Source organism: Notothenia coriiceps, unplaced genomic scaffold, assembly GCF_000735185.1.
Source record: "Notothenia coriiceps isolate Sejong01 unplaced genomic scaffold, NC01 NC01_scaffold00035514, whole genome shotgun sequence".
Classification (NCBI taxonomy): domain Eukaryota; kingdom Metazoa; phylum Chordata; class Actinopteri; order Perciformes; family Nototheniidae; genus Notothenia; species Notothenia coriiceps.
Genome location: NW_011368215.1, coordinates 1 through 25,181, shown reverse-complemented (window position 1 = coordinate 25,181; position 25,181 = coordinate 1). Strand labels below are relative to the sequence as shown.

General features: G+C 41.8%; 1 protein-coding gene across 1 annotated transcript; it reads right to left on the bottom strand.

Annotated features, from left to right (window-relative positions):
• Nucleotides 1-16,554: 16,554 nt before the first annotated feature.
• On the bottom strand, nt 16,555-20,728 carry acp7 (acid phosphatase 7, tartrate resistant (putative)). Its single transcript, XM_010791592.1, has 8 exons — nt 20,635-20,728; nt 19,847-19,961; nt 19,523-19,636; nt 18,121-18,187; nt 17,670-17,737; nt 17,507-17,578; nt 17,002-17,139; nt 16,555-16,887 (listed from the first exon to the last, which is right to left on the bottom strand). The coding sequence occupies exons 1-8, from the start codon at nt 20,664-20,666 to the stop codon at nt 16,822-16,824; spliced, it is 672 nt and encodes a 223-aa protein (XP_010789894.1). The 5' UTR covers nt 20,667-20,728; the 3' UTR covers nt 16,555-16,821.
• Nucleotides 20,729-25,181: the final 4,453 nt, after the last annotated feature.

Genomic DNA, 25,181 nt, shown 5'->3' with positions numbered 1-25,181 from the left:
ATATTTTGCCAGTAGTGCTGTGGAACATCCAGGTGCTCTTTTGCAAACTTCAAACATGCAACAATGTTTTTTCTGGACAGCAGTGGCTTCCTCTATTTTATGACCAACTAATGCAGAAATCCAGGTAATTCCAAAGGGTTCACATACTTTTTCTTGCGACTGTAAGATTCTCCCCTCTTTTAACTTTGTAGTGCTCTCCACCAAATCCTGAAGATAAATATATGTCTTTTGACCTGCTAAATATTTAGCCATGTTCACCAGCTGGTAATATCTGTGTCTGTCCGGTCAGGTAAAGTAGCTTACAGTGGGTTTACAGCTTCAAAATCTATTTTTTTATCCAAACAATTGTACTCCTGCATGAATAATTTATATCTCCTCTCTTGCCACCCTTAATCTTAAAACCATTGATCCATCTTTATCCGTCAGAACACTTAATGATTGCTAACCAAACACAGGGTTGCACACATAATTAGTAGAGTGCAACAGGGACAAAACTAAGACATTTTTATCATTTAGCCACAAGCTACACAAAGCCTTCCTTCCAGGGTTCAGCTCCCAGTCATCCCAAAGTCACTCCTGAGATAACCAAAGGAGGAATACTTGTGTGAAGACTTTTTCCACCATATCTTGTTTATAAACCAAATGATTGCATTGCAACACAATCTAACTGCGGGGCCAAAGGAAAAGGACGGTAGCCTACAAACTTTTATAGCAGACTTTAAAATTGTTTAGTGAAGTGTTGCTTGGCCACTCTCCTTGCTGGAGCTGCTTGTGTCTGTTCTTTGTCTGGGCGAGAGCTGCTGCTCTCCGTTTCCTTCTCTCCTTCTCCCTGCTGAGGTAAAAATGAGTCACTGAGTCAGCAGCTGGTCTCCGTCATTCCCAATATCGCCCAGAATTCCACAGGAGACCAGCTGCCGGATCGCTACTCTCTGACAACATCACTTCCCCTTTGCCCTTCTATGGACATGTTCACTGCTGACAATAAAGCCGGTAATTACAAGATATATGATGATTAGACTCATGTTCATGTCGGCCCATCTGTAATTTACATGTTTTGTTTCATTTGTTTAAACAAACTCTATGTGTTCTGCCTCAAAAAGTATCTAATGTTGCTAATATATTTTACTGCAGCCTGTCATGAGTTTGTTTTCCCGATATAAACAACTGAAGCTGTACATCATCGAAATCGGTGCTATGTCTCTCAGAGGCCACCTACATCAGCAGGAATCTGGCCTCGACAGAAAGGCAGGAGTTTCAAATAAAACACTCTTTTATGAAGTTAAAGCATCAAAGGAATCTTTAAAGACCTCCATGCATTAAGGCACAATGACTTTAATGTCAACAGTTGCTATGTATTATATCAAAATCCCACAAATACTCCATAAGTGAAGGCCGAACACATTGACGCATAGCAGCTTGATATCGGGCATATTGAATCAAGAGTCCTGTTGACTCTATGCTTGATGCTCTGTTAGGCAGCAGGACAACTAAGGCAGAGTGGTGCTTTGAGCTAAATGCTAATGCTAGCACGGCCATGCAGTCACATGACAGATCTTACATGTTGATGTAGAGCAGTTTACCATGGTTACTCACTATGTTTTGCCTGTTAGCATGCTACATTTGGCAAGATATAATTTAACAAAAAGTGCAGATGAGGTTTATTAGATGTATAGGTATTAAGGGTTTAAGGTCTACAAAGTGATCAATTCTTCCTGAAGGGGACGTAAACGCTCTCCCCGCATTTAAAGCCAAACTATTCAACAGTTGTCAAGACGTCACAAAAAATGACTTGACTTGAAATCTCGAAAGATTCATCCTCTTATTAGGATGAAAATCTGTACAACAGTTGTTGTGATAGTTTAGTCCGGGCCGAAGTGGCTACCCAACATTGCCACCACAAGGGCCTCGTATTAACAAGGCAGCTGTACGAAGTCTTGGAATGGAGGATGTTGACAGGCTGCAATTGGTCAACTTTATTTTGGCCTAAGAGTTGGAGCTCATAGTAAATACTTGTACTTTTTTATTTGACGGCGTAGAAGAAAAAAAAGAAGAATAATAAAAACAATGGGGAGGTCTCCATATTTGTCAGGGCTGTTGATTACGGATGAGTGGATTCCATCATTCAATGTTTAAAATGAAGTGTTTAGTTTTCCCATTCCTCTGGCTGAGAGGACAGGCAGGTCTCTGTGTGTAAAGGGAGGTGGTATGCCGTGAGCTGCTTATTTGAAGAGTCACTTTGAAGGCATGGCAGTGAAGATGAGTGCTGGAGCCGTCACTGCTTCCTGACAGCTCACACTCCTAACAGCCCTTTCTGCTAGATGTTTATCCACTAAGCCGTGTGGAAAATACAGCCTGAATTCTCAGAAAAAAGGCGGGTTTCTCTCCATCCTTTCACTGGTTTTGTTTTTCAGTTGGAGAACTGTTTGACCTACCTGAGGGCCTTCCTCCACTTATTCTTGGGCAGTTTATCGCTCCGCCTCATCTTTCCTCTTTGTTTTTAAGAAAAAGAAAAGCCAGTGGAAAGACTTGAATGTGTTTTGCCATCTAGAGAGATGGAGATCAAATCTCTTCATTGCACATTAATTGTAGATTAGAAAAAAATCCAGCTTTGTTGACTTTGGCAGGCTTAAGATGTTTTAGCATTAGAGCACAGGGCACCATTGTTTGTCAATTCAATAGTGGGCCATGTTGCCTGAAGCAAAGACACTCATTGATCCAAAACATTAACTTTTAGGATGACTAGGCACAGTTTACTTCAGCAGATCGTTCCTTCTCATTGCAAGTAGTCACTAATGACCAAAAGCTTTACAGAAAAAAAAAACTTTAATGGAAGCAATTATCTACTTCTTGATAGCATTGTTATTTATAATACAAAGTCATGTGTGAATTTTTCCCCTGTGACTTTATATTAAGAAAAACAAAAACGTTAGCAATGTTGATAAGCAGCATTTTTTTTGAAAAATAAATGTAATGTAGCCATTTCTATTACCACTCTATGGTAGTATTCAATGTTGGAGGTCGAGTTCGCAATCAACATCCTGAATTCATGTTTGAATGGTCCAATGGTCAAATGTTCATGAATGACATAAGGGTGGAAATTTGTTTCACTTTCTGTATTTAGTTAAAGGGGACCTATCATGCAAAATGCACTTTTGTACGTCTTTTATACATGAATATGTGTCCACGGTGTGTCAGGGAACTCACCAAGTGTCAGAAAACACAACCCTCTCTCTTTACTCCATACCCAAATCTATAAAACCGGGGCTGCAACGGAGCTGATACAGATTTGAATTTGTCTGACGTCAGAAAAGGGGAGCTCCGCCTATATGGACAGCTCTCCACCTATCAGGGGAATGGGGGGTTGGGACACGGCCATTGCCACTCGAAAGCGCTGGAGACGCTGTAGTGCATATGCCAGGCCTGTAGGTGGCGCTGTAGTCTGCCACAAAAGCAGCGAAGAAGACTTCTCAGATTCAGCCCTTTCAAAAACAGGGCTAAAATAGAGCAAAATGAGGCATGGATAAATGCATGATCTGTTTGGTATTTTGAAAAAAAAACTTCACAGACATGTTTTATATAAGTATGGCCCTACAATATATTATTCAAATATAGCATGATAGGTCCACTTTAAGATAACATCCATCTTCTCGGAAGGATAACCAGCTCTCTTTACTCCATCGGCTTTCGTGTGGATGAACGTGGTATAAATCAGATCACTGTTGCAATCATTATTGGCTTGTTGGAGCAGTAGATATGCGAGTTTGTTTCACTGCAGTGTAAACAGATAAATCAGTTGCTCTTCAGTTGTACTTTCAACAAAGTAGCTGCGCAACTAATGTCCTTTGGTATTTTATCACACAAAATTAATGGGGATGGAAACCAGGGCTTAATCATACATTAAGTATATAAAAAAAGCTAGATATTTAAAGCATTTCTCCCAAAATATTAAACTATCTCTTTAATCAAATGTTAAAAGTGAAGAAAACACATCAGCCCTTGATTTGAAAGTTTCCATCTTCATGCCAGAAGCTTTTTCATTCCCATCAAGAGACGTCATTTCCAGTCAGAGCAGATATCAACCATGCCCCTGTGTAAAGAGTTCTTCCTGAGTTACTTATTAATGATGTCTGGGTTCTGCCATGCTCTGACTGAATGCTGATTGTCCTCAATTGCTGATCCATTAACACAAACGATCACTTAAGTGTAATTGTTTCACTGCAGACGGTTGATTGTCTTAAGGTCTCCATTAACAACCGTTACTGATAATCAAGATATTATCGTTGGATGTTGACTATAGCGTTGCACATTATATTCTGATGAGGGCTATTATAAATGTTAAAAGGAATTTTCTGGTACTTGAGGGGATGTACAGAGACTGAGCGACCCCTCCCTGTGTGAGAGCTGTAGTGTTTGGCTTCCAGGCCTTCATGACACCATCGCTCTGCAACTAGCCAGACTCATTTTCTCTCTCATTGGACTTCAGTGACTGCTTTTATTATAGTCGTGCATATACTTTTTCACAGCTCTGGTGAGAAGGTAAATAAATAAGTTAAAAGCTCACCGGGAGAGGAGCAGGAAATCTTTTTATAGCGTCCTTCTGAGAAGTGAGAAAGAGAGAAAGTGTCTCATTGGAAACTTTCAAAGAAAACTCTTGGTCTCTTGATTCTGAGGTCCTTTAATTATGACCTTCTCTCACCCTGTTCCGTCCAGGGGATCATGTCACACCTCATTATGAATATGCTGCAGTGAGATCAGTCAATAAATAAGCCGACAAAGAGCTATGGAGCCGATCTTGCATATATCACCTACAGTCTGAATTTAGACTAATGCAAGTAATATCTAATGCTAGAAGAACACGCTTCACCTCTGCTCCTTCCTTTCTATCTTTTTTCAGACAATATCGGAAACCCCAAGACTGAAAACACCTTCGCCAAATCACCTGGTCCTCCTTAACATCCCATTGTAGATCCGCCAGCTTGCGCTCAGTCTTTCAACGATACCTCAGCTGGATCTGACAACTTGTTTTTCATTGTTGGCCCAATTTGAAGGAATTTTCTCAACAGCCACCTCTCATGAAAGAGCCACTTCTTCACTTTCCAAAAGCAACAACATGCACATGTTTATTCTCTAGAGCTAACAGTGTCGTGCCTGTATCAAATTGATTTAGGGCCTTCTTTTCTGTTTAACATAATCAGAATAATAATCAATATGTAGAAAAGGGCAACCAATCATTTTGTTTGGAAAAATGCAAGTCTCTCCCTCAGTCATCTGTTTGTCATTTCTACATGTGTATTCCTAAAAGTGTACGTACACAGACTGTTGCTATGTAGACAAACTGTTACAAGCCCACAGCTGACCATTAGCAGGGGGAGCATGTCCAAGTTGGCAGCAGGTCAAATGGCAAGGCTAAGTCAACAGAGGACAGGGGGAGTGAGGGGAGGACGAAGAGGCAGGAGAGAAGGCTTTGAGTCCCACAGCACAGAGGAGGGATCAGGCCTCTCTGCAGGACGAGTGACTGACTGGTGTTTGGATCCCTCACAGCCGTGAAAACGAGTGCAATCCAAACCATGACTGGAAAGACACTCCACACTTGTATCATTGACAGGTGTGTGTACTGATCACACTCGTTGAGTCAGAAGTCACATATGCACATGTTTAAATACAGACATGTGCATATCAAAAATGTAGTTTTACTTATCCTGCATTCTGCAAATGAAAGCTGTCCTATGCAAAAAAACAGAGTAAAACTAAGCATGTTTGTGCTTTTTGTTAGGAGCTACTTATATTAATTATTTTGTAGATTTTGCTCTCCTTGTTTTGACCCAAAAGGAAGCGTATTTGTAGAAGGGAAAAGAGCAAGAACTGGCTTGGTCTATGATAGTTTACATGCCACCGAGAAGACAAATTGTGTAGACACATAGAGCTGAGACAGGAAGTTCTAAACCAAACACAAGAGGAATATCTCACCTTAATGCTAACCCGTAGCTGACCCTGTGCCAGTTTCAAGTTGGGACAAACAGCACTAAAATTAGAAACTCAGGAGAACTGAGAGGACTGTGTTAGGTGAAAAATATGAGCTCCTGACTCTGGTTATTTCTACCCTCACTTCCTGTAGTCTGGGGAAAGTAAGCTCCTTCAGATATTGTGTTTTTCAGTCTAGCTGCGTAACGCTTTCTATAGCAGTTGCTTTCTTCTTATGTCATCCATCATGCGCATCCCACATGATATAATGTATCCTTGTTGCTAAAAGTCAGCTGAAAGATCAACCCATATTTGTTCTGTACACCAAGCAGATGTCTAGAAGTGAAAACAGACATCATATTATAAGACTCAGAAAATGAAGGCATTTTACCAAAGCAGGGGACGTACTCTTACTGAGTCTGGGCCATAAGCTCGCTGAAACAAAACAGAATTTAGCGAGCGCAACACAGTGTGATGACAATAACTTTTGTGACTTTCCTTTGAAGGAGGTATCACTAACCACAGCAGGAAGGACATCTACGATTCGTTCAAAAGTATTAAATCTTGTCCCTTCACAGGCTGGAATGCCGAGGATAGCCATGATGCGGAGACTGGGAAGTCTTAAATCACCAACAGGACTTTCTTCTATTCTGCAGACTCATGCTTTCTTCTCTGTCTCTAATTTGTTGAACTCTTTTTCCCATCATGCCTTGGCCTTAGTCTTCTGTTATGCAGAAAGCAGCCATGCTGTCACTTGCCTTAAAGCTGCTCTAATTAATATTTTGTTTATAACACCAATGGATCAAATTAGTATAAGTAATGAAAATGGTTGTCAGGTCTACGGAGCTATTTAGTAGCCAACGGCTTTGGTTTTACAGTTTGATTCAGTCTTATCACTTTGATACGTTTTTATTTCCAGAAGTATGAAACAGCTTTTTATGGATTAAAAACTATGATGATCATATTGACTTGTTAAGCTTGTTGTGCTGCCCCTAAGTGGCCAAAACTTTGTAATAGTTGTATTGTATCCCTACAGCAGTGGCGGCACCAGAGTATTTTTGTTGGGTAATCTATGGTAGGGCTAACCCATACAGTGGTGGGGCTCAAGTCAGTATTTGCAATGTAATTACATACACGCTATATCGCCCCTGTCAGGTTTGGGGAAAATAGGACCCAAGTGCAGTTAAAAAATACAAAAATGGTTTGTTAACAAAAAGCGAGCTTTATTATAAAAAGCCGAAGGCATGAAAAAACCAGAAACTAATTAACAGAAACAAAACCGGGGAGCACGACAGAGAGGAACACACTTACAGACGGGAACAGGCAAGAGACACGGACAAGCATAGGTGACGGGGACATGAAATGACGACGAACAGACATGGAGAACAGGGGAAGACAAGACTAAATACACAGAAGGGTAATCCCAGGACAAGATACAGCTGGCAGGGGAGGCAGAAAAACAAGGGCAACAGGTGAACACAATGAGGCACAATCAGACACAGGAGGGAAACTAATGACAGGAAGGCAAACACAGGTGCCGTTTCTCAATCGCGAGGATGCCTGCTTGGTAGCACATGTCTTCCGAGTTACTTGCTTCAGAAGCTAGGCAAGAATCCTTCCTGGCATTCGGAAAACGAAGAGTGGAACAGGCTAGCAAGTGTGCAGGTGTGCGTCATATGAGAGGCCCCGCCTTACATTTTCCGCCAAAGATTTGGGGAAATTGGTCCGTGTGCAAAGCGTTGTGGGGATTTGAAGGACGCGAAGTCTACTCATGTGCAGCCTCGAAATTTCCCCTAAACCAAGGACGCGGCCCCGTGGAATTCCAAGTATGCTGGACATTGGAACGGTCCTGCTGCGCCACTTGATGACGTAGTATCCTTGAAATATTGGCTTGGAAGCCAGTTTCCTCGAAATTGAGAAACGGCCAGGGAGTAGGATTAGACAAGACACAAGGAGGAAAACATTTCAAAACAAGGTGGAAAATGAAAGCATAAATCCAAAACCATGGCAGCCCCCCTTGACAGTGAAACGCCACACGTGAGGCTTAGATTATTTCCCTGTCTCAATCAAAATGGAACTGTATGAAATAAAACGGCACATTTGTCTTGTAGTAAATAAAAAGGGATCACTGTGAACGTGACGTATGATAGTACACGTTGAAGATCCAATGGGGATACTAAATGACGGTTCCGACTGATCACATCAGTAATGCATGACGCAGACCCAACGTTTCGTTGCTCTGATTGGCTGTAGGTCTGACTCTATTCAAATTGCATTCTGAGGCATTTTGATCTGACCGCGGCCGCGCTGATATTATAACGCCAGAGAATTTCCGCACCTTTAGTGTATAAAACTCCCCCACTACTTAGACTATTCCTTGCACCCCTCTTCTAGCATAAGCCCGAATGATCTCAACCATATTGCATCAGTAACGTGCACTTGTTGTTACAGCAGGATCAGTTTGTGTGTTGTGGACACGACCCGTATATTTTCGCAAGCCGTTTTCTCAACATTTAGCATTTTGCTTATTATTTAATTTAATTTACTTAAACATCATTTTTCATGGTGGGACTAAGGTGGGGCTAAGCCATTTCTTGGTATGGCTGTAGCCTACCCCAGCCATACCCGGCGCCGCCACTGCCCTACAGTACTGTATTTAGGAGGCAATATCTTCAAGAAGGAAAGCGTTTGGTTTCATAATTATACACAGTGAGAATGTGTATACAGAGTACCAAATTCAGACTATGAACCTATGTTAGAGGGATCAAAACGTAGATTAAAACCAAGTCTCCCTCAGATAACAAGGTATTTTATTTCTTGAGATTACTTGAACAAAATGTTCAGAAGTGGCTACTTTGTAATGGCACCACTTTCCAGGTACTGTCTTTTCTACATATGCACATCCACTGCTGGCCAGCACATGTTTAGCATGTATAAATAGTTCATGGGTTTTGGGAATCAATCAAATCAAATAAAAGTTACTCCAAAATATATGTGCAATTATATTTAGGCTCACCACTACCTTCCAAAAACACAAACAGTCTTTTAAGCACGAGCTGTTCTCTGTCTACATGCTAATGTTTAATTGAGATGACATTGGAGCAAAATGCAGAGCCCGTTTGAGGTGGCAGGAAAAACACAGCAGGCTGCCAAAGGACTGTATATCCTATTTTCTGTTGGTTCAGGTTTGGGGGGAGAACACATATTTAAGTCAGATTTTTTTTAAAGAATCTTGTGTGCCTCTTTTCTCTGGAGCATACATAAAGAGACTGCAACCACAACATCCCTCTCTTTCTCTCTGCACATGTAGGACTCTCTCAGCCACAGCGCTCCAGCCTCAATAGACATCTCGAATGACTGCTGTCAGCATGCTCATTAAGTCTTTCAGTCTGGGTCTGTTTAAACAAGCTCCTCCGGCGACACCAATTCCAATTCCCGGCCGCGGGATGATTTGTTTCTCTCTGCCCAGAAACATGCCTTGGTCCATTTAAAGGGTGGTCAAACATACTTATTGTTAGGGAGAACAAACACTGCAGGACATGTTTTTGTTAGCCTTCTTGGCTCTTTGCGATGAAAGGATACTCAATTGCTACCACCTGCTTCTGTTATCACCTAAGAAGAATGTAGTACGCTGTCAAAATGTGGTTACATTTCTTTTTATAAATTCACAAAAATATTTAAATCTTATGTCAGTTTAGATTTACATTGTAAGGGTATGCAGCCATGCTAGCCGCTCTCCCTGAGGCTGTACATGCAAGCAGAATGCTAACGTTGTCATGCTGAGAATGCTAACGGGTAGCAGGTAGAGTATTCCACCGTGGACGTACTGCTTAATTCAGTCAGCAAATCCCTGAAGCCTCGATACTGCTGCTGTTATTCAAAGTTAATATTGACTGGCATTTCCAAATTGCACCAAACTCAAGACTGCACATCATTTGGTCCCCAGAAATACAAAGGTCAAGTGTAAAGTAGATTGTAGTATGCCAAATAAAAACATAAACACACACACACTCCTTGTTAGATTTCTAAACGAAACACTGAGCTTTTTTTGCCCCAATAAGAAAACGTAATATCCTTTTTAATTACATTATAACTCATACATGTCACTAAATCTATTAATCCAAAGCAGATATATGTAGATAATCTAGCTATAAAGACATGAGGTATCCTCACAGGTCTAGACAGGGGGACATACCTGTCTGTCTGAGTCCAATCGTAGCATGTCATCAGGCCAAGGACATCAATGTCCTCTAATGGCAAAACCTGCAGTCACAGATTCTCTGAATACTTTCTATTCTGCGATTTGAGACATCTGTGTTTTTGTAGCGAACCATTCACTCAGTTCCCGACCAACAGGATGGTGAAGAGAGACTTTTTTTTTTTCAAGGTACGCTGAACATCTACATTGCCCATTCATTTCACTCTCCATAAACATTGAAAACCGCTTTACGGTCAGTAAGACAGTCTAATAAGACTACAGTCTTTCAAAAACAACACTGGATACCGTCTACCCGGGATGATTACCTTTACAGCCTGAAATGTGGCTTTGAGGACAGAGACATCTTTCAATGCTGCCCGTCATCTCTTTCTATTTCGCCCCATACTCAATTACAAGCATCCCCCTCTTACCAAACACACACACTTATGTTCTTAACCCCTTTTTGGCCAATGGGTCATCTGAAACCTGGGCTACATAGTGCACCCCTGAGTGTTTTTGTCTTAACTGCCAGCCTCCAAACCTTCATGAGTTAGAGGTGATAGAGACAGTCTTAAATGCAAGACGTCCCAGAGGTGGATGGGAAAAAAGTAGCTCTGACATTCTGTATTTTTGCTGAGTGCTGAGAGATACTCCAGTGCTCGCCACGGCACGAGTCGCCCTGTGGAGAGCACTTGAGTTACTAAAGTGAGATCCTGCTTCAACTCCCCGTGGGAAACAGGGTGTTGAAATCTCGTCCTCAGTCCAGGACAGGTTGTGCCCTTGTCACAACACTCGTACAGAGCTAGATGATTTCCTTTGGGCACTGCTGGGGTTGTTAATGTGGGATTGTCATGTAAAAAGTAGCATCAGACCTGCATTTAAAATGTTTGAAAAGGCTTGCGGTTTCCATCTCTTTATTTATTTCCAAAATGTGGGCAGTGTGATGTACGGCCTTTATGCGTGCCTGGAACACTCAGAGAGTCCTGAGGCTTTCTTTTGTGATATATTTAATGTGGTAAAAGTTTAAAGTTTTGGGTACAAAATCAGTGCTCGTGGGACAATTTCTGTAAAACATTGGGCATGTAAACCACCCACGGAACTTTCCTTTGCTAGAGCTCAGATCTCAAGTGCTGATAGAGCGATGATGGCATTTTACTTGAAACAAACAAGGTAGGCCATTCACCTCAACAAAGCTTGCGTTCTACAGTGATGCAGATCTGAAGGTGGACAAGGAAGAGCAACACATTATATTGTTCCAACATGACAGGCTTCACTGATATTTGGAACCCAGTGTGAGAAGATTACAGTAACTAAAGTAAAAGCAGACTGCCTGGCGAGCGCAACATTTAGGACACAGGATATGCGTAATGAGCCTGGCATTGTTATCGACAGCATGCTGCATTCTGGGAGGGCATTTGCTTAGTCAGTGAGAGAAGACAACTCTGCATTGCAATTTGTCTCAACCAACCGGGCCTGACGGAGCGCTACGAGCATGTGCAGTAGTTAAATGAGTTGGATCTGTGTGGCCTGACTGTGAGGAGAGGGGTGAATGGCTTCAGCTTCCACAATAGGTTAGGTGTGACCACTAATAGGGCTGGTATTGTGACAGTTATTTGATAATGAAGCCTACAATTAGACAGAGTTGCCACATTGCTCATTCCAACATAGCGAGGCATTCTTCCTAGTCAGTCACTGGCAACAAGTCCCACATCATATTGTTGACTGAGCAAGCCAAACAAATGTAGCCTCCGAACACTAACCAGGCTGCTGAATGACAATTATTTTTGGACCTAACAGACCCCAACACGGACTTCTTGAACCGAGTGACATGACCCAGCTCTTCCTGCCAACAGCAGCCAGTGTGGTAGCATACCCCTGTTGTCGCTGGGCTCCCAAGGCCCATCAAGTGTTCATTCTCAAAGTGAATGAGTTGAATCTCTGCCTCCTGGCACTAAACTAGCACTTCCTGCAGACTGAGAGGAGTCTCAGATTGGCATGCTTCAGCCTTCAAGGAAAAACCTGTGTGTAGCAGAACAAACCGACCTGTGTGTCCCGACATTCTTCTGCTATGTGCAGAAGATTGATAACTTCAAAATGAACGGAAATGACACAAAAACATACAGGCTAAACCTTCTCGTTTTTTTAATGCAGAGTGATGCACGCTGATGGTCCTATGCTCAGTTCTTCTTGCTTGACTTAACAAGAGTAGTTAACCTAATATCTTCCTGGTAAATTGCAGGATTACTAATCAGGATGGATGCTGCAGAAGCACTGCCCCTGATGCTTGCGAGCTGTTTTTGTGTTGCCTGTTCATGGCCTTGTGGTCAGAACTGCATGGAAATGTTTCCATCTGTAAATAATCATACACCGTGCATTATATTTGTTGGGTGAAGGTTGAATCATGCTAAAATACTGGCTTCTTTGTCTGATGTAGCTCTACAGTCCTGTCAAATCAGTGCAGGAACCCTTCATCCATATCTCCTAATATGTTCCAAATGTATTCTGTGGAAAATATTTTATACCAGAGGATGTTTAACATCATTATTGATTATATAATAATGGATATTGTAATTACGTTTTGTTTTTTTCATTCGATGGAACAGTCAATGATTAAGGTGCTTTAGTGAAATTTTGAAAACGAATTGTAGTGAGAAAATGTTAAACTTACTCTACTTTAGCTCTCCAACCATCACGTACATTGTTAATTTCTTTAACTATCTATTTTGGCCATTCATCATTCTCCTTTTGGCTATCCAGCACCCAATCCATAGCTAACTACCGCGACTACTTGACCAATACTTTAAGATTACTATTTCGTGAATTACTGTTTATCTATGCTCTTAAGCCATTGGCAAATTATTTGAACTGTTTATTAATTACTTCGCCTTTTCTATTTCCAACCTCTCTTTAGTACTTTTAGCTAACATAGACATCAAATCAGTCAGGATACTGACACGCTAATCTTAAGCTTCTTTCCAAGTACTGCAGAAGTTAACCCTGGGGTACTGGTTGTGAATCTTTAAGAATTTAAATCAAATCTGCATATTTTCTCCATGGACTACTTGTATTACTTTGTGGAGGAAGCACACTCTCTGTTTGAACTCTGATTGTGGTTTATCAGTGAAGATTGTCAGACTTTATTTTCAATGTGAGTTTTACCCACTTGGCCTGCGTCACATATCCCCAGAAATAATAAGTTGCTTTCATCAAAAGCACTCTTATCTATTTCTTTCTTTTTGTGCAAGTATAAAAACAAACGCTATGTTTACCTCAGATTTACTTTGGCAATTTAATGTGCACAGCTCACATGCTGAGTTGATGTTGATGCCATGTTTCAAAGCCCTGTAAGTCACTGTGGTATTGATGTTGAGAGTTAGTTATGGCAAGAATGTGCAGTGATGTGCCTGAGCAGACTGTACTTGGCTGTTTGTCTTGGTGGTGGTCTGAGGCTGCTTTATTCTGGCGCTTTGGTTCTGGAAGAACACTGAGCTTCTGGATTGACAAAATATCCTCAAGATCTGAGGGCCTTGAATTCATTACACATGTCCCCAGTCTCCAGTTTAACCCTGTGATCAAGAGCCGCTCCTTGATCACCCGTGGAGAGAAATACCACACAGAAGCCCTCTCCTTTCTCCAGAGGGAATTTGTTGTTGAGTGTAAGAGGAAGACTCTTCTAAATAGATAAATAATGTTGGTAAGCCACATAGATTAGATAAAGGGAATTTAGAGAGGTCCTAAAGAGAAGCTTGAAGGCGGTTTGGTGTAGAGAGAGAGAGACATCCGCCTCCCAATCTGGCATGTGTTTATTAGTTGTAGGTTTTACTAAGCCATTAGCTTAGGAAGAGATAAATAGCTGTTGATGTCTCATTAGAGAGCAGCAGATTCACTTAAGTGAGAAGGTTATATGGTCATGTCAAGGCCTCAGAAAGTTTAGTAGAGTAACCAGACAGAAAGGCCTGATTTAGAATGCCATAAACTTTCAATTTAAAACCAAGCTGATGAGGACAGAGTGCAAATTCCTGCCAAATGTAGACCATTAAACTGGCAGGCATTAGTGCACAAGAAGACATCATGTCTCCTGGTTACAACAAAACCTACTGATGTACACAAATAGTAAGAAGCAAGGTATTATAATCAGTCTGCCTCAAAAAGCGCTCGCTTGAGAGAAAATGAGAAATAGCAAATGAGGGAGTGAGACTGGCCCCATCAAAGGCGATAATCAATATCTGTCATCAACATTCCATAAACGCACTACCAACCAACCTGCTGTTCGTTTATCGTAGGCGATAATAAGCACATCATATTTCAGGAAAAGGCAAATGATCTGAGGTGACACGTTATGTTCTCCTTGCTCTTTTTTTCCTGGATTGCCATCAATGCTTTTTTTCTGGATTGTAGGAAATCACATGAAGTAAATGGTGAGGAACATTCACGCCACATGACGGGCTCCATATTTACGGCAAGAACTTTCCATCCATCTATTTTTACACCAGACATTGTACATAGCTGACTAACTGGAAAACAACCAACTTTTATAGCGTTATAAAAGGTGGTCGCTAACAAATGTAAATAATTAAAATGATTCAATGTAAGCTGTAGTCTGGCAGCACACTCTCCCCGGCCCCCCCGCTGGTCTGCACGTAGCGCCGCTTCTTCCATAAGACAATTACTCAGTATCAAAATACAGAGGATAGCTTGAGCAGGTCAAAGGTCAGGAACTTAGTGGGCCCTCACTACAAAGATACTTTTAAATCATAAGGTGGTGTGTGAGTGGCAGCTAGCAGTGGGTATCACACAATGAGCATGTGAGTGTGAGGTGTGATCACTGTACGCTCACCTGCCAGACACACAGCGCAGCGGGGCATCATCATCAGAGAGAAGCTCTGCAAATGCTCGGTTACATTCACATACGTGCCGCTGGTGCCTGACTACTTTTTTTGACTGACTACAATAACTCTCAGCTTCTCACAACTAACTTATAATGACACATCTTGACCAAGTGTATGCCGGTTTTTGGTACTTCGTCCGGGTGAAAAATATTATTTTCCCAAAAGTGTTTCCGTGAGGGAATAATATAAACCCTCTCATAATATTGCATGTGCCATGGATAGAAATGGCTGCCAAATAACGTGCCATATGGTAACACATGTGTGTAGTGTTAATCACTGATTTTGTGTATTATGTAAACTATGTTGTGTCAACACAATTATGCAGAGGCAAGATTAAACTCTGGCGCTAACAGACAGCTTGACAATTCAAAACACAGACAAGTGCAGATCCATGCTGGTCGTCGGCCAATATTCATCAGAGGCAACCTGTGGTTATAAGGAATGAATACCATAATAGTGGTGAGAGTTGTGGCGTGAGCAGCAGTTTATTTGGTGGAAAGCTCCTTCTCTCACTCTGTATTTGATTTGCCCATGAGTTGCATAACAGTCCGTTTGTGTAGGCGTAGTAGACTTCCATGTGTCTTTTGGTCTCAGGTCCTGACGGCCACACAGATGGACAATGAAATGAGGTTCCAATTTCCTGGAAGGATTAGCCAAGTGGGAATCTGTCATCTTCATAGACTGATAGAGCAGAGACTTGATCTGTGTAAATGAATTTCCAGGTTTTAAAAATGAAAAATATGCTCTGAAGGGAATGTGGCCTGCGGTCTGCCAGACTCATGCATTGTAGATTATTCAGGCAGCAATGAAGGGACCTACCTGTCAATGACAAGTTCTTTCTTGGAACAAAGTCTGGGCTTTGCCTCCAAGAATAAAGGTATCAACGAATCCCGTTGTGTAGAATGGACGTCGCCTCAAAACGTACACTAGCAAATACTTTTGAGGTTCAGAATCAGAAGGTTTATTGTCAAAAAGGTTTTTACTGAGGAGGAATTTGCCTTGGCGTTTGGGGCATACAGTTAACATATTGAGAGGAAACTAAATACTGGGAAAGTAAAAAGTAAAGAACAAAAATATATATAGGATTATTAAACAACAGGAAAGCTCTATTCCAAACCAAGACTGCAAACTTTTATAACTCTTCAAAACTTGCAGTGCATACCAGATGCTTTACCTTTGATCTTACCTTCACAATAAAAGCACTTAAAGTGTGTAACTGTTTATCAGAAATACCTTAAATGTATTCAGAGCGTTTCATTTAAAAAGGAAACTCAAAATAATAGAGAATGATATAGATTTTTTTTCTGAAGAAAGAGCTACCGAGAGTCTATTTGAAACTCTTACTGAACAAGTTTTGAATGTGTTTTACATGTGCATTTCTGCGGGGATGTAGTTTCGATACTAAATATTCAGAGGCTATTATTTAGCATCTTTGTATAGTTTTCTCATCATGCCCTCAGTGTGTAGAGGCCTTAAAACAACAACAACAAAATGACAGTGATACAATATTGATAGTTTCCATTTAAAAAAGAAGATTTATTCAAATGTATTTTACATATATACATTGTTAGGGTATATTATCATCATAAAGTGGACTTTGGATTGGATAAAACTTAATTTTATATAAATGTTTAAAATCAATGGATCCACGTCATCTTAATTTGAACAGCTAAATAACTTTCATCATCAGTGCATGATTTGTGTGATAAAGTGCTTGTTTTTAGTTCAAAGAGTATTTCCTGAGCAGTCTGAGTTTTTTGGCATTGGCAGTCTTCAGAACCAGGAAGAGAAGCCATGTTTTTCCTTCACCACCCATATGCTGTCAATCACCTTCCCATACTAGAACACACAGAAAAGTATTTGTTATGAATTGAGGCAATACTCTTTGACCTTAAATGTATCCTTTTACCTTTGCTGTGCTTGTATGCATGTTTTTCTTGCATGTGTGCTCACCTGATCATCTGACACCTGCTCTAAGTACAGGTGGGTGGCGTTGACCACTTGCATGCGGGTGTAGCCGTAGTCTGTGCTGCGGAGAGCGCTCCACTCTTTGGGGTTTGGATTGAACAGGTCGGTCTTCTCTCTGCAGCCCTGCGGAGGAATCAGTGATTTAACAAAAAATCTGCTAGTAATGAACCGCATGTCTTTCACGAGCTCCGTCCACAAAGCCCTGTAGGACATTTACAACTGTGGCTGAGCCTCGGTGTGTGTCTGGCCGCATTTTGATACGCTGATGAGTAATCCCTCTGTGGTTGGATGACGAAGCATGCACTGCACTGCTCACAACCACATCAGAAAACACTCAACCAGAGGCACAGCTGCTACCAAACTCCTGTGGCATACCAACTGCTGCAGAGAGGACTGTGAACAATACATAACATTGTTTTTGTTGGTGAAACTCTGTTTGTTCATACACCTGGGGAGGATAACAGAGTTGAAATAAAGGGAAAGTACTTACGGCAGAGCCTGTTATGATGTGGACTGGAGCTTTAGGGTTCACGTAAGGCTGCGCTTTGCTCCCATTGTAAACCTAAAGAGAAAAACAGATCAAGTTTTTTCCCTGATCTAAAATAAAGACTATAGATATAAGAGCGCGGAGGATTAAGAATGCAAGAGCTGACCTTGTCACGGTAGACGGGCCAAAGTCTCTCATATGTGTGCTCATGTGCCCACAACGCCACATCCACTCCTGTAAAACATATTTGATTAGAATCAGGAACCTTCCATAGAAGAAAATATAACATTCTTGCTCTGTACGCTCATGTTTCTCAGATCCTCTGCCCATTTCATTTTGAGATGTCTCAGAAATCAACAAAAGCTTAAAATCAGAGGGACCAAATAGTTCCATTACGACTAAACAATTAAATGCAACAAACAAAAGTCTGGGAAACGTAATACAGGAAAAACATTTGCAAATGGGCTGAAGGGATGCCAGCCAGACCAAAGCCTGCTTTTTTAATAAAGAATGTTTGGATTGCTGTGCTCTTTGAAACTTTTGGGACATTAGTCTGTCTGAGTGCGCAAGTATGTGATCTTAAAGACCCATTAGCGGCACACAAATAGAGACCATACCTTGGCGGTAAAATAAATCCTCGAGACCGGGAGCTGGCGGTTTGGTGAAATTCAGTCCCAGTCTGACCTGAGATAAAACAGAGAGGAATTATGTCAGCGTGAACTTGCATTACTGTCCGAAACACGACCTGCCTCCTGAAACACAACCTGGTAGCATGCACCTATCAGCCTCACTCCAAACCGTGCCAAGTGCCGAGGGAAGTAAGCATAAGTGGAAACTATTTGGTACAAAATACAGTGATTATGACAGCACACCGCACTCAATGTGCCTGTGTGGTGTGGCCAGCCTGCAACACGTGCCACACGTCTGCTACCGGGGCCGTTAAAGTGTCCGGTAACACAAATCCTACTAATACCTTTTTGATGATACAAAATAAAGCCTTTAAGAGTACAGATGATGTGCTGCAGTCTAAAGAACACACTGTAAAACTGTGTTTGTAGGCAATTAATCAAATGTGTTAGGGTAATGATATCATTTTCTTTTGCTTGGCCAAAACGAATAAAAGGTTAGGGACAGTTGTAACACCAAAACTTTTATAATCACACCAATAAAATGTCTGCCATAAGAAATTCAGTAAAGTCATAACAACAGGAGCTTTCACACTTGACACCAAGTAGCAGTGTGAGGTACTTTGTGTTTTTAAAAACAACAACCACCTGATGATATTAAAAGGTGCTTTGTTATCAAAGTAAAATTCCCAGCTTAGGTGTCAATGGCAGTAAGATTTTGTTTTTATTTCAATAACCTGCTAAAAATAGAAGTTATTGGGTGTTTACTATATTTTATCTATAAAATCTTTAAGGACAGAACACTTGGTACGTTGGTAAAAAGTTATAACCAAGGCTTTTTCAGTCGAGTGTATTCAAAAGAGTTAAATGCAATAAAAAAAACATATATTTTATTTAAACTTCTTATAACATTAAAATAAATGCATTGTTTTCACATTTAAATACCTAGCTTTCATCGTCAGACATATAGGAAATGTAAATGTCCGGCCCTTTTACCAATCTTTCTTTTCTCATAAAGTGATGCTACTTGGAGAGGTCCCAGTTCACCTCCTGGGCCCTGCCGTGGTGCCCTTGAGCAATGCACCGGACAACCCCCCCACCCCCCTCACTCCCGGGGCGCTGTACAATAGCTGCCCACTGCTCCTGGTACTAGGATGGGTTAAATGCAGAGGCCACATGTCACTGTGTGTGCTGTGTGCTCTGCATGTGTGACCATTAAAGAGGGTTTCATCCCTCCCATTAAAAAGGGGCCTGGTGTATGTGCTCCTTATCGAACTGCTGTCAGTACGGGTTTGACAGCAATACATCATCTGGCAGTGTGAAGAAATCCTTAAATGAGGTTACTGTGTACATTAGGAAATGTGTGTGGATTATGTGTGTTTGATTTGCATACAAGGGAGTCGAAGGTGGTACAGTCGTCCTGATCGTCGTCGGAGCAGTACATGGGTCTGTGTCCCATGGTGATGATCCACGGACGCACTGCTCGGTTCTCTGGCTTGTTGGCCTCCTACGTTGGGAAAAGAAAGACAAGCACATGTAAATGTGTGTGTGAAATCTTGATGGGATAATTTTACGATGGAACAAAATAAGAAATCAGTACATTTTATTTGTTTATGCAAAGAATGGAACTATTTCTACAAACAAATGGAAAAAGAGAGTGTTAACAAAAGAGAGGACTTAGTTATCATCAACACGTGTAAGTGGTGCGGTTATTAACCTCCAGGTCTTTCTTCAGCCACTCGTACTGCTTGAAGACGAGCTCCAGGCCGTATTCGAGGTAGAAATAAACCTCGGTGGAGAGGGAGATGATGTGCGCTGACCCCAGGTTCCAGCTGTGGACACACATCGTTAAAATGATACACAGCCGAGACCCAGCAGAGGAAGCATGCTGAAAGTCAGCACATAAGCAAAAACAGGCCTCACTTTAAACGCCACAAAAGTGTGAAAAATACTTCCAAATCCAAGCAATGTTCTTTTCTCTGACATTTCGCTGCTGGATGCAGTGCCAGATCCACTTTGGAGCATTAAGTCCCTGCTGTAACATGAGCGCTTACGTGTTCATCCTGCTCGGTTCATGGAAAAGCGTGTGTTCTGTGCATGTGTTCTGCATGTTGTAAACTGAACTGTTTCCAGTAGCAGTGGTGGGACTTCTTGTTCCCAGAGACTGATCAGCGGGCAGCTGGCCTGTGGTCGAGCACCGTATTATCTTACTGCCTGAGACAGGGACGTCTGCAGTGTGCCATGAGTCACTTAGTTAGATGTGTAGCTTCTTTGTGCAGTTCCAATGTCTCTGAGATAGCCAATTCCTCTGGGCTGCCTCTTGCAGGTCATTAATGCTTGCTGAAATACAGTAGGAGGCTAGGTAAACCTTCACATGATACTTCACATGGGGCCCATGTTGGAAAATATATGATTTCTTTTTCCGAGCCTCCATTTTTTACGACTAACCAAAACGGCTTGTGGTTTATCACGTCAAAAGGCCCCACATATTCTCTTCCAGCTTACCTGTACCACAGGCTCTCCGTCTGGCCCGGCATGCTGAAACGATTCCTATAGTTGGAGAAGTTACTATGGGGAAAAATAAAGAAAAATAAAGTTAAACGGAGGGACTGATCATGCAATCTACGTTCTTTGAATATCTAAGTGATGGCAATTAACGCCACAGACTCCCGCTCTCTCTTATTTTGTGGTGCCTACACAATACACTCATTCTCAGCTTTGCTTGTAAATATATTATATCTTTAAAAATACTGTCCTGTTTTCTTTTGTTTCCTCAGTTTTTCACTTTGATTTCAACCTGCCAGAAAACTCAGGGTGGTATATCACTGGATAAAGATGACCATCAAGCTTCTGTGGTGACATCTGCTACAAAGTAAAAAAATATATATATGAAGCTAGTTTTAGATATTTCGGAGAAACTGTACACTTTGCTGTCGCCAGCATATCAGTGGCTGCTTCTCCAAATTAGAGGCTGTAGAAAACATGAACGTAGCGTTTTTGACCTCACCCTATGGCGTTCTAACGGGAGCTTTTGAAGCTTAGAATCTTGGTCAGATAACCAAAATTTGGGGGAGCCTGGATGGAGCCAAGATGGGACAAGAAAGTAGGAGCCACCATGGCGGAGAACGCTTCACCTGTCAATCACGAACACAGGCCGCTAAACACACCCCTCACAAAACCATGACATCTTTAAAGAACAGTATAATTTAAGATCTAGATGAATTACATCTCATGCACTTCCTTGGTGGTTTTTAGGACTGAGATTTGGTGGTTCCTACTTGCTCCAGATATAGGATGTAGGATAGAAGCATTTAACTATCACTGTCACCACAATCACTACCGCTTATTTCGGGACTCTTTACATTTCATACATATGAATCCTTAATGGGAGCGTTCACACGAAGAACTTTTCCCACAAAGCTTCCTGAGAACTCTTTAGTTCTCATAAACTAAGTACAGATCGCGTTCACACCGGAAATTAGTTCCTGGGGGTGGATTAGGCAAATGAAGCAATGAAGCCGCTGACGTCACTTCTTCTGCTTTAGGTTTACTGGCAGGCCGCAAACAACTTCACGGCGTATACTGCCGCCCAAAATCTCCGGCCGGAAGTCCCCGGAGTTAGGGACTGGCTTCAGTAGAAGCTGCTGGGACTCCCAGCAGCTTCTACTGAAGCCTTCCGAGTAAATCGCCAGAACGCCGACACCTCCTCATCTCCACCGCTCCCATGTTTTATTTTGTGTTGTCATAAGTTAGTCTCTCTGCGTTTCTGCGCTGGGCTAATGCTAATGCTAATAATGCAATGGGAGGATAATAAAATGGCGGCTTCACAAAAGTTTTTGGGAGTTCGACGGGGCGTGGTTTGCATTCGGCCCAGCCAATCAGACATAGGAACCTTTTTCTCCCACGAAAGTCCCTGCTAGAGAGCAGGGACTGAAAAGGGGGTAAAAAAGGTTTCTCTAGAACTAATTTAGTTCCTGGGACTTTTTGGTGTGAACGCAACTAAATCGTAGTTCTCAGGAACCTTTGTGGGAAAAGTACTTGGTGTGAACGCGCCTATGACACAAATACTCAAAAACAACATTCAACAAATCGTATCAAACCAACACTCCATCAGTACAATGGGTGCACCATGCGAGAAGGAAAAACTCTTTCATGGAAAGCAACCCGCCAGTCTCTTTTCACGGTTTTTAATTTCCGCATGAAGGCAGGAGCCAATCTTCTCAACGGGCCATTAACTGTCCGAGGTGATGGGATTGATTGTTTTCTTATCTTACATAAGGGATGGAAAAAGAGGGAGTATACTGGACCGCAGCCGGGTCAGGGTGGGACAGTTCAGATCCCTGCACTGACTGGGTTAATGTAGGGTTAGGGGTAACTAGAGAGCAGCGGGGTCACAGGTCAAAGGCCAGGAACAGGGACACAAAGGCAGGATCACAGCGAGGTCAGGGTGAAATGGGCCAGTGTGCGATCCAGCAGTGGCTCGTTTGTGATCTCTCAGCATGAAGGACAATGCAGAGTCGTTTTTATGGACATACCACAACTTTGTGTAAGTGTGACATACTATTTTGAAAGCTGAAATGTCATATTATAGTCTGGATTGTTCGGAAATATATATTAAACGAAGCATCATAGCATTTTCAGCAATGCATCAACTGACATGTACAGTATGTTCTGATGCATCATAGAAGGAGATCAAATAGATACGTATAAAGAGTGAGATCAGTTCAACTCATGGCATTGAACCAGAAACGGTCATAAAATGGGTTCATACTCCCATCTTGTGTCTGGGAAGTGTACCAGCAGCCATATAGAGGGCTCTGGGAAAGCAGTTAGTAGAAATAAACATTTTATTCAGTAAAAATAATACACACACTCTCTAGGAATTCAAACTGAGTATTATAACCAGGCATGCCCTGAGGGGAAGGATTAGCCTGTAGAAATACATTCAACAGCAGGTTTTAAAGTCTAATTGTAAGGCTTAGCGGTGGAAAACCTTAAAGAAATACGATTCAATTATATTCGTCTCATAATTCTGAACTACGGGAGTCCGACGTTTAACATGCGTGTTGTCCTCTGTAACCCAGAGCAAGCGTGTTTCCATGTGTGTTTGCTTTTCCATTAAAACAAGACCGAGATGCAAATCTAGTTGCTGTCAAAGTCAATGTGAACAACCTGACTCTTAAACTGACCCAACAAGACCCCCACCCTCCCTTCATCAGATCTTCCCTTTCATCCTCTGATGAGCTTAATCCAGGCAGTTGGAGACATTGCCTCAACCAGTTGTAGTCTAAAGGAAACATGTCACTATCTTCCATCCCAGGGCAGCGTTTGAAACACAGATGCTCGTTCCCCTGTCCCTCCGAGGTCCCGATGAACCATATTGTGCTCGGTGAACAAAGACAGTCTTGATTGGGGCCTTAGCATCTTCTGAGGGTCCACTGTTCTCATCCTGCTGGAATGCTGACTGAAAACGTTTGTGGTCAGCCATGTTTCAATTGCCTTTTTAGATTTTGAGGTTGGAAAGAGGGATGAATTGAGAAGTACAGTGCGAGAGGAAGAAAAAAGCAGGGGCCAGCTGCTGGGAGTATTTGGATTCGTAACAATACCACAGAGCAAAACACACATTTAGGTATAGGAAAGGGAGGGAGAGGGTTAGATTTCTGGTTATGTAATGCAGCGAGCTGTTTCTTGATGTTAGGTTTTTGTGTCAGCATGCAGCGCCAAGAAAAAGAGACTACTGTTAGCAGCTTCTTAATAAAGACCAGGCAGTAGTCGCGTTACACATTGCGAGGCCAGGCGAGGACTGTTCAGCAGCGGCAGCAAGTAAATATTATGCTGCAAGATCAGGCACCTCTAAACGTTTCAAAATGCATAAACACACACAAGTGACTCCAGCAGATGTTCGTGGAAGTTAGGAATACATCAGCCGCTAACGCTCGGAATGAGGCTGCTGAGGGTCTCTGCTTTTCTCTCCTCTTTACTCATCTTCATCACAGCAACATTGAACTCGAGGTTGCAAATTGTATCCAGGACAGATTATAGGCTCTTACTTATGGAGAGTGGTACATTTCTGTTCCATATTACTGGGACTTCAAACAACCATGTATTTATGAGTTGCATTGTGGGGACATTGATAGAGCTCAAAGGATAAAGACAAAATATAACAGAATATCAAAATACGACGAGGCTGCTACAATATGTTTAGGGCTTCAAAAAAGGTTTTATAGCCAATTAATCTGCATTATTTTAATATCTAAAGTGGCTTGATATTTGCTTTAACATATCATTTGGAAGTAAAAACTGAGTGCATAATAAAATGGCTGACCAATGTCACCATTAGTGTTTGGATTTGATCCCCACTTACCAAAGACAATGAATGTAAGCTGTTCGGTGGTGAAGAAATGTACGTTACTGTGGAGAACAAAAAGCAGTGTGTCCTGTGTTGTCAGTGTTAGTAGGCAGTGAAAACAGAAAGCAGTTGGTTGTCTTTGCAACAGTGGCCCCAACAACAACACCACTTTGAAACACTGCAGACCTTGGCCACCCCTCTCACCGCATGGGACTATCTATAAAATGTCCACTACAATTGTTTTGTCTGGCCATCAGTCAAATCCTCACATTTAAAGGCTGGAACCAGCAGATGTCTATTATCTTATATTGAAAAACACTGATTACCCACTCTTTAAAACATTTTATGTTTCCGCAATTGTCCAATCAATAAATATTTCAGCTCTGAATTTGTACTTTCCCCCACACTTCAGTTGCATTCTCTCAGACCGGAGAATGTCCCAGACCGCAAGACGTTCAGTGAGGCCGATTCAATACGCAGACAGAGTTACAACCGTGTCTCTGAAAAACATGTAGTGAGCTGATTATTACCAGTCAGATAAATGTTTGCTTTGGAGAGCGTTGCTTTGTTTACATGTTGGTGGCTATTAATGCTGCTCCAGCCTTTAGAGACCAAAATAGCTCCCATCTGCTCATGGTAAAGTTAGAAGTTTTCAATAGTGTGTTCATTAAAGGGGAAAAACTGTGGTTTACCAACAATTTTT

Excerpts from the sequence above, each read along its gene's own strand:
- acp7 (XM_010791592.1), bottom strand. The coding sequence starts at position 20,666 with ATGCCGGGCCAGACGGAGAGCCTGTGGTACAG. Across the intron at positions 19,962-20,634 it reads ACGGAGAGCCTGTGGTACAG|CTGGAACCTGGGGTCAGCGC; the intron begins GTAAGCTGGAAG and ends GTGTGTCCACAG. Across the intron at positions 18,188-19,522 it reads GTACCACCTTCGACTCCCTT|GTCAGACTGGGACTGAATTT; the intron begins GTATGCAAATCA and ends GTTTTATCTCAG.